The 9,996-nt window shown below is 49.8% G+C and overlaps 1 protein-coding gene across 3 annotated transcripts in view; it reads right to left on the bottom strand.

Moving 5' to 3' along the window:
* Positions 1 to 9,996, bottom strand: part of CNPY3 (canopy FGF signaling regulator 3) — a 15,972-nt gene that overhangs the window by 2,743 nt on the left and 3,233 nt on the right. Inside the window, exons 2-7 of one of the 3 annotated variants that reach the window (XM_011986735.1) lie at positions 7,143 to 7,266; positions 6,257 to 6,331; positions 6,071 to 6,167; positions 3,944 to 4,066; positions 3,576 to 3,693; positions 2,983 to 3,224 (exon numbers count right to left, since the gene is read on the bottom strand). In XM_011986735.1, coding sequence (XP_011842125.1) covers positions 3,001 to 3,224; positions 3,576 to 3,693; positions 3,944 to 4,066; positions 6,071 to 6,167; positions 6,257 to 6,331; positions 7,143 to 7,266 — 761 coding nt within the window. In that variant the 3' untranslated portion in view covers positions 2,983 to 3,000. Of the gene's footprint in view, positions 1 to 2,528; positions 3,225 to 3,571; positions 3,694 to 3,943; positions 4,067 to 6,070; positions 6,168 to 6,256; positions 6,332 to 7,142; positions 7,267 to 9,996 lie in introns of those variants that run through there. The other 2 variants (XM_011986736.1, XM_011986737.1) reach the window with 2 other exon arrangements.

Below are 9,996 nucleotides of genomic sequence, written 5' to 3'. Positions count from 1 at the left end.
CCCGGGAGGGAGAGGTTGCAGTGAGCCAAGATTGTGCCAGTGCACTCCAGCCTGGGTGATGGAGTGAGACTCTGTCGCAAACAAATAAAAAAGTATTTAAATAATTTTTTCTTTTTTAGACATAGTCTATGTTGCCTTGGTTAGTCTTGAACTCCTGGGTTCAAGCGATCCTCCAGCCTTTGTCTCCCAAAGTGCTGGGATTACAGGTGTAAGCCTCCACACCTGGTATACAAAAAATAAAATTTTAAAATTAGCCAGGTACAGTGATGCATACCTATGGTCCCAACTATTCAGGAGGATCACTTGAGCCTGGGAGGTTGAGGCTGCAGTGAGTCATGATCACGCCACTGCACTCCAGCCTGGGCAACAAAGGGAGACCCTGTTCCAAAAAAGAAAGGTGGGGGGAAGGGCCAGGCCTAGTAGTTCATGCCTGTAATCCTAGCACTTTGGGAAGTCAAGGAGGGTGGATCACTTGAGGTCAGGAGTTAGAGACCAGCCTGGCCAACATGGCGAAACCCCGTCTCTACTGAAAATACAAAAATTAGCTGAGTGTGGTGGTGGGCACCTGTAATTCCAGCTACTTGGGAGGCTGAAGCAGAGAATCACTTGAACCCAAGAAGCAGAGGTTGCAGTGAGCCAAGATTGTGATATTGCACTCCAACCTGGGCAACAGAGTGAGACTCTGTCTCAAAATAAAAGACCCAAAAACAAAACAAAACAAAAATCAATGAAGCTCTGGGTACAGAAGTCAGGCCCCTAAGTGCTGTTAGTGATAGAATGGGGGAATCAGAGACTGGCCACCAAATCCTAGACAGTTCAGGGGGCAGCAAACAGATCCCTGCCCTGGGTGCCAGCCCTCCCACCTCACCCCCAGCCATCTTCTATGCTCAAAGTCCAGGACAAGACCTGCATCTCACTGCTCACCAGCCCCTTTATCAAAGGGAACATCAGTCCTGGAGACACGGAGGTGCAAGCTGGAACAAGACAGTATCATTTTCTCAGGACCTGGCGTCATCCTCAATAGCCAAAGGAGAGACAGATTCCATTCTGTTCCACTCTATGGCCTTGGCTGCCCTAACCTGATGGAGGGGGAGAGGCTGGGACCAGGCAATGAGGGGGCCCCTCACTCCCAGTTTGGTCCCCAAAGCCGCTGCACTGGACGCAGGGAGGCTTCAGCAGTGTATCCTTCCTACCCACTGGGCCCAGCCAGGAAGTGTGAGGTAGAGTTGCAGTGTGGGTGCTCACAGGACATCTGGTGCGAGCACAGCGACTTGCTGTCATTCTTTCCTTCCAAGAAGCCACAGATGCTTCCTATTTGCCTTTTAAGAATCTTGGTGGTGGTTAGGCCAGGTGCAGTGGCTCCTGCCTGTAATCCCAACACTTTGGGAAGCCGAGGTGGGTGGATCACAAGGTCAGGAGTTCAAGACTATCCTGGCCAAGATGGTGACACCCCATCTCTACTAAAAATACAAAAAAATTAGCCGGGATGGTGGCAGGCGCCTGTAATCCCAGCTACTTGGGAGGCTAAGGCAAAAAATTGCTTGAACCCAGGAGGCCGACACTGAAGTGAGCCAAGATTGCACCACTGCACTCCAGCCTGGGCAACAGAGTGAGATTCCGTCTCAAAAAAAAAAAGAATCTTGGTGGTGGTGACAGGTTAAGGCCAAGAAACCAAACCAGTTCAATATGACTCACACTGTCAGTGCCAGGGGTTGGGGGAAGAGGCCCTGGCAGCTGTGACAAGTGGAAGTACCATGGATTTTCAATCTGAACACCAGTGTCTACGTCCCAGCTATACCACTCCTTAACAGCAGGACCTTGACTCCAAGCATATCACTTGATTCTAGCCTGTTTTCTCCTCTACACAATGAGGCTAACAGCACACCTCACAAGAGTGTTGTAAAAGTTAAAGCACTGTGAATACATACAATTGTCATCAATACTGTACCAACTGCCCTGATCCCTGCCTTCAGGACAAACTGGGAGGTGCCTGAGCTTCCCACCCCTTCTCCCTAGAGGCCAGCCTCCCTGCTCCTCCCCCAGCCCTGAGGAACATGGTGTGACCAGGTGGTGTTGGGAGCCTGGTGTCCTCTCAATTGCACTCCAGGTACGACAGCTAGGAACATCAGAGTGATCAAGTGTGGTCATCACAGAACAAGGTTCAAAACCAACAGGCAGGGCCAGGTGGAAGTAGGAGCAGGGGCGGGAGCTGGCCGGGCAAACACTGCACTTTACACAACAAATGGGAGGCCTTGGGAAGAGGAGCAGCAGGACAGAGGGAGGGAAAAAGGGCAGCCAGGCGCCCAGAACACAAGGGAGCAGCGTAAGGTCAGTGCACTGCCCCGGGCCTCATCCCATGCCCATGCCTCCCCTCACTCCAAGACAACCCTGGGCCTTCCCCGCACTTGCTGCTCCCGAGAGTGGGTGGGTTTAGCCTCCCACTCCTCAGCCCGACGGGCTGGAAGTCAAGGGGCAGGAAAGAACACGAGGCTCCGGGGCACCTCCGAGGGCTGTAGAGGACTCAGAAATCAGAACCAGAACATTTTTACTCTTTGGGCCCTGGGGAGGGCCAGGCAGAGTGCAAGGTGTCCACAGGAGGGATAAGCAGAGAGCAGCCATGGGGGGCTGCAGTCTCAGTTCCCTGTGGGGGAGGATTGAGGTGAAGTGAGCTTGGGCTCCGGAAGGGCTCCAGTCCTGGTGCCCGGTTCTGACACCTGCCCCCCCTGAGTTCACACTGGAGTCCTTGCAGTCCTAAAACCACAAGGCCTGCCTGAACCCCGGGTCAGGAGAGAAACATCTGGGGAGGGGAAAGGCCGGCATAGGCTACCCATGGCAGCTCTTGAGTTCTTCCTGGGGCTTGTGTCTTTCCTTGGAAGACGACGGCACAGCCAAGGAAAGGAGGGCCTGAAGCCTGCGGGGCCATCCTGGCCTGCCAGAGCCATGCCCCCGACTCCTCAGCTTCAAAATCAGAGGTCTCAGCACAGAGGACGCTGGGTGGGCTCAGAGCTCATCAGGGGGGCTGTGTGTTAGAGGGGATGCCTTCTGGATGCCCTCATCCTCCTCGGGGCTGGGGTCTCCCTCAAGGCCACCCAGCTCCTTCCTTTGTTTGCTGCTGCTACTCCTGCCGCCTGCTGCCTTGGCCCTGCTGCTCTTCTTCTTGGACTTCTTCCCTCCCAGGGAAGCTGTGTCTCCCTTCTTGCCGGACCACTGCTCTGCCAGGCAACCTAGGGTGTGGAGGAGAGAGACCCTCAACAGAAGTGCCTCAGGGCTGGGCTGCTGGGTGAGGAGCAACGAGCAGGGAGCCGTAGTAGCAACTGGGACTGTGCTTGACATCAGCCTCCCTGCCTCCTGCCTCTCGCTGTGGCCACCAGGCCCCTCTGGGGGCATCTGACTTGTCTGCTCATCATTCTGCACTGGTTTCAGTGACTCTTACTTCCACCATGTCTTGCCAAGCAAGCCTTCCGAGGGCAGAGATCCTACAATGCCCTCTGGTGCCCTCTGTTTCTCCTCCTACCCACCACCCCTGAGGGACAGCAAACAAATCATCCAGAGCAAACTTCCTTTCCCAAACTCACTGGTGTCTTTTCCCTTCAGCACGTGGTTGGCACAGAGGAATTCAGTCAGGTCTTCCTCCTGGTGGTTCCTGTACCAGTCCTCGATCACCTCCTCAAACTCTTCCACCAGCACGTCGCACTGTTAATCATAACACCTCACGTTGGCAAAGCCCCAGCACCTTACTCACTCCTAGAGGAGCTCAGCTAAGCCTTGCAACCCACTGCAAGGTAGGCAGTGGCAGTGGTTCACCTAAGGAAACTGAGGCTAGAGAGGTGAAATGACCTGACCAAAGCCACCCTGGCCTGGGTGGCCCTCCTCAAAGCAGACCCAATCCCCACCGGCCCCTCACTGGGCACAGCAACCCTTCCAAGGGCTGAAGGGCCTGTACCTGCTTCTTGAGGTCAGCCACCTCTGCAGAAGTCTCGTTCCACAGCTCATAGGGGATGTCCATCACCACCTTGACCCCTTTGTGTACCAGGTTGTGTAATGTCTCAAAGGTCTCTGACATGCCCTGGAAGAAGCGACCAGACATGGGAGGCAGAGCTCCCTTCTCTCCCTCCTACCCTCCTCTCCCAGTGGTGCCTATGAACTCAGCTGTAAGACCAATGCCCAATGCCCTCTAAGGATCCTCATCCTTTTTTTTTTTTTTTTGAGAAGGAGTCTCACTCTGTCACCCAGGTTGGAGTGTCTCAGCTCACTGCAACCTCTGCCTCCCAGGTTCAAGTGATTTTCCTGCGTCAGCCTCCACGCCTCCATGCCCAGCTAATTTTTGTAGAGATGGGGTTTTGTCATGTTGGTCTCGAACTCCTGGCCTCAAGTGTTCCACTCGCCTCAGCCTCCCAAAGTGCTGGGATCACAGATGTGAGCCACTGCACCTGGCCTCATCCTTGACCTGACCTTCCTCTCCCCTTTTAGGCCTGCTTCCCACAACCCCTGCACATATACCCCTTGACCTGCCTCTGGACACCTCATCCTTTCAAAGAGACCTGTGGCTGCCCTCAGGCCTTTTGGCTTTATGCATGCTTTTCCAGGAAATAGGTTTGTCTTAGCTCTTTCCCCTCACTATGGCTGGACACACTCCCATAGATCCAGACCTGCTGTTCCATTCTTCCTGGGTTGTGTCTTTTCTCAATGGGAAAAAGGCACAGCCAAGGCAGGTAGACCTTTATTCTGTGAAAACTATCTCTGTTAGCTACCTAGGTCTTATCCAAAAATAAAACATACTATCCATTTCCTCTTTTTTCCCAGAGATAACTCATACAAATACCAACATCTAAATATATCCTCCCCCCAGCCCCTTTTTACACAAGCAGTGGTATAGCATACATACTATTTTGCACTTGCCCTTTTTACTTATACCTTGAAGGGCTGGGCGCGGTGACTCACGCCTGTAATCCCAGCACTTTGAGAGGCCAAGGTGGGCTGATCACCTGAGGTCAAGGGTTTGAGACCTGCCTGGCCAGCATGGTGAAACCCCGTCTCCACTAAAAATACAAAAATTAGCTGGGCGTGGTGGTGGGTGCCTGCAATCCCAACTACTCAGGAGGCTGCGGTGGGAGAATCGCTTGAATCTGGAAGGTGGAGGCTGCAATGAGCTGAGATCCTGCACTCCAGCTTGGGCAACAGAGTGAGACTGTCTGCAAAACAAATAAAAACCTTGAAGATCCATTTAATTCAGTTCCTAAAGAGCCTCCCCATTCTTTGTTTCCAGCCGCATACTAGTCCACCAAACGGTCGGATCAACGTATTTAATCCTCTATTGGTGGAGTTAGATTGTTTCTCACTTTTTTTTTGGCTATGAAAAATAATACTTAAACACTTTTTATTAAAGCAAACACAGATTTATTACTGAGTAGACTGCAAAATTCATACAAATTTCTGCTGCTTGAGACTATACCCTTAGGTATCCCAGAAGTTTATGAATGGTATCCTTTGCTAGGAGGAAACTTAGGTAGAAAAATGTGGGTGGCAACTATCTTACCCTGTGCCAGGCACTGAAGATGTAGAGAGGAAGCAGTATGGGCCTTGTTGTAAGCAGTTCATTCTCCAGAGAGAGAAGCACTCATGCACATACTGAGTACATGGGATGTCACACAGGCACCCCAGTGGGGTTGTGGGAGGTGCTGTGTGGGCCCAGAGATGGGACTGGGCAGTCACTCACCCCAGGTGTCCTCTGATATCTCACCTAAACCCCCACCTTTCTGCACATCCTGGATCTTGCTGAGTTCTCCCTCTCTAGTGTCTTTAGGTTCCCATGGGGGCAGCAACTGTGGAGCATTTCTGCCTGTGTCTGAGATTGAAGCAGGACCCTCATGGACAGGCCTAGATCCTCATGCATGTGCCTGAAAAGTCAGGCCACTCAGGAGGGGAGGAGGGCAAACGGCAATCAAAGAATGGGAAGAGGCAAGCAGGGAAGCTCCCGGTGGTGATCTTCAAATCACACTCACACCAGCAGACACACTAAGATACATGCAGCCTGGCCCCAGAGCAGAGGAAGGACAATCCCAAATCCAACCTTGGCAAATCGGTTGCTGCCGGTCCTCTCCTTGTGCAGGCTATAATCCAGGAGCCTCTTGCAAATGGTCTCAGTGACTTCGATTAACCGCAAGTCCCTGCCAAGATAGCAGGACGAGAGGAACTGAGTTCCCCTCCTAGCCCCAGTGGGTTAGTGGTCTGTCCCTCCAGCCCTGTGCCCCAACACCTGCACATCTCACCAACGGGAAGTGAGTCAGAGCTGGAAGGAAGATAGGTCATCTGGTCTGGGGGATCTGAAATGCTGGAACACAGACCAGAGAGACAAAATTTTAACAGCTCTAAGGGAAGGAATTTTTTATAAAGCTAAATGATTCAGTATTTAGATTTTCTGATAAAGCAAAATATATTAAATTTTGATGGTAAAATATTCTCTTTGAAGGGATGATCACAGCTGACAGAATTGGGTTTTTAAAAAATATATTTATACTTGGCAAAAAAAAAAAGTTGGTAATCCCATTACTAACGTTTTTAAAAAATTGCACTGCGGCCGGGTGTGGTGGCTAACACCTGTAATCCCAGCACTTTGGGAGGCCAAGGCAGGTGGATCATCTGAGGTCGAGTTTGAGACCAGCCTGACCAACATGGTGAAACTCCATCTTTACTAAAAAAATACAGAAAATTAGCTGGGTGTGGTGGCACATGCCTGTAATCCCAGCTACCTGGGAGGCTGAGGCAGGAAAATCTCCTGAACCTGGGAGGCAGAGGTTGCAGTGAGCCAAGATCATGCCATTGCACTCCAGCCTGGGCAACAAGAGTGAAACTCCATCTCAAAAAAAAACTTGAAATGGTCTGTGAAATCCAAGAGTCTGAGAATCAATGATATAGTCCAACCGTCTTGCTTTTAGAGATGAGAAATCTGCTGAAGTATAAAGAAGTTAAGAGATTTATGCAGGTCATCCAATTAGTTGGGGACAAAACCAGTGGGCAAACTCAGGTCTTGGTTACAACTGATGCCCCTGCAGGGGGTTTGCCTAGTTAGGAGAAGGGAACTCCAAGCCCCTGAAGCCTCCAGCAGCAATGCAGGCCAGGCCAGTGAGTCCCCATTCACTTACGACTTGGTGTATTTGACTCCAGAGGCCTTCTGGTCCAGGATGCCATAGCCCGTGCCAATCACCTCCTTCGTCTTGCCGGTTTCCTCAAAGGCTGACTTCAGCTCCACAGCAACATATTTACACACTGGGGGAGGGAGGTAGCACAGGCCACTGAGTGCACACGAGTCTAATGGGAGGCCAGCTCCCAGCAAAACAGATCCAGGTGGGCATCCTTTCCTAGACTGGAGGACCAAAATCAACACTCAAGGCAGGGAAGGAGTTAGAACCTGTGGAGGCTAAAGCAACTCCATCTTGGATGCTAATATGCCACGTTGACTTCTGATTAACCCCAGTTCTAGGAATGCCTCTAGGATTTCTATTTTATCTACTGTTTCTTGTGTAAGCACATGTACTTACTGCAAATCCTGCCCTTAAGCAATTGTTCTTCGTATCCCTTTTTTTTCAAGATGGAGTTTTGCTCTTGTTGCCCAGGCTAGAGTACAATGGTGACATCTCAGCTCCTGGGTTCAAGCGATTCTCCTGCCTCAGCCTCCCAAGTAGCTGGGATTACAGGCATGCACCATCACGCCCGGCTAATTTTGTACTTTTAGTAGAGACAGGGTTTCATCTTGTTGGGTAGACTGGTCTCAAACTCCTGACCTCAAGCGATCCACCCACCTCGGCCTTGCAAAGTGCTGGGATTACAGGCATGAGCCTGGGCCTATCATTTTACTTTCATTTTACTTTCTAAAATTGCATACATACAGAAAAGCTGAAAGAATACAATGAATACCTTCCACTTGTATTCAACAGTTGTTAATAGTTTGCCACATTCTGTCTCCAATATATAATATCTCAACAATATATATATTATTTTTGCTACATCATCTTGAGAGTAAATGGCAAACATGACCTTTTGCCATAAATATATCATCACGTATCTCCTGAAAGCAAGGACCTTCTCCTACATAACCAAAGAACAATTATGACACTTGGAAAATTAACAATTCCAACGTCACCCAGTAGTTCATATTCAGATTTCCTTAATTGTCCCCAAAACGTCTTTTATAGTTGTTATATCACTTGATTTCATATGTGTTCCAACATCAGCTCTCTATTTCTACCAAGTTAATTTGCTCCATGCCCTCCAGGGAGCTCTTGTTCCTACTCTCTCCGCACATTTATTTCCTCATTTCCTCTTACCCTTCCTCAAATAGGTATTAGGCAACTCCTATGTGTCAGCCTGGGGATACAGAGATGAAAATAAGGTCCCCTCCCTTCCAGATACTCAGTCTAATGGAGCAGATAAAGGTGTAGACAAATAACTACCACTGTGTAAGGAGTGCTACAATGCTACTACCGAGGGTGTGAAGTGCCTGAAGCCCTAGGAAAATACTTAATGCCTTCTAAGGGCTTCTCTGCCCATCCTGCCCACCTCACATTATAAGCCTCTCCCCCAGGAAGCCATTTTGCACTTATGCCAATTGCTCTAGATTTCACTGTGGGCCTCTGCAGGATCCATCCCTAAGGACCCTTGGTCATTTCATGTGTCTCTCCACAAAGACCACAAGGGTCCCCAAAATGTGCATTATGTATTAGATTTTTTTCTGTATTTCCTTAGCCTGTGACTTGATATATGTTGGATGCTTGATAAATCTTGTTGATAGAGACCATCTTCTGATGCCCCTGAATGGAATACCAGTCTGCAGGCTAAATGCCATCAGCAGTTTTAACACTGACAGCACAGTCTGGTAGAATACCAATTCTGGTAGAATACCACAAGAATAAATACATCCCCTGGAGGCCTGCTTGGTGAAATTCATTGATGGCTTGGAGAATTTGCAATACATAAAAATTCCAAGTAATAAGCTGGTGATCTCCAAATCTGCAATGAATTGGGGATGTCCCACCTCCCCAGCTCTCCATCCAGGACCGTCTGGGCTCCCTCCCCTCTTCTGTCCCGTACTCTGTACAGGCGCATCATTTTTCTGGCACCACTTGTCCCTCCTCCCACGCCCTCCCCAGGAGTGGGGAAAGGGGAGGTTTGGAACATCCTTTCTCTCTTATACCCATCAAACACAACTTTGCTTTCCAGCTCTCCCAAACATTACCTCTTTAAGACCTCCTCTGGGGATCCCACCCAGAACCAGACTCGGAGGAGACTCATGGCACAGACCCCAGACCCTCACTGACATCCACCCACTCTTTTTTTCTGGGCAGGTTCTCCTTCCTCTGTGCCGGGGCCTGTTCCACCCAGGCTACTGAGCCAGGAGGCAGGCTTGGTGGGCTAGACACAGTCAGCATTTAATAACAAAGGTGTAATAATAATAAATACAAACAAATACAATATTAAGATGAACCTAATGGTTGGAGTTTGCCAAGCCATCCTGTGACTGCAAATCCCTTTTCAATTAATCTTCACCAGTTACTAAATGAGGTTAGGCTAGAATGATCTCTAAGATCCTGGGCATCTCTATGCTTCTGTGAGTACGTGAATGTTGCCTAAGGAGAATAAATGTGAGCTTCTTAGATTATCAGAATAATAAGAGGGACAGCATGAGCTCTTTGATATCAGGAGAAGATAGAATACAGGCCGGGTGTGGTGGCTCACGCCTGTAATCCCAGCACTTTGGAAGGCTGAGGCAGGAGGATCACCTGAGGTCAGGAGTTCAAGACCAACCTCGCCAACACGGTGAAATCCCATCTCCACAAAAATACAAAAATTATCCGGGCATGGCCGGGTGCGGTGGCTCACGCCTGTAATCCCAGCACTTTGGGAGGCCGAGACGGGCAGATCACAAGGTCAGGAGATCGAGACCATCCTGGCTAACATGGTGAAACCCCATCTCTACTAAAAATACAAAAAAATTAGCCG

Source organism: Mandrillus leucophaeus, unplaced genomic scaffold, assembly GCF_000951045.1.
Source record: "Mandrillus leucophaeus isolate KB7577 unplaced genomic scaffold, Mleu.le_1.0 Scaffold3, whole genome shotgun sequence".
Lineage (NCBI taxonomy): Eukaryota > Metazoa > Chordata > Mammalia > Primates > Cercopithecidae > Mandrillus > Mandrillus leucophaeus.
This window is presented reverse-complemented; position numbering and strand designations above follow the sequence as displayed.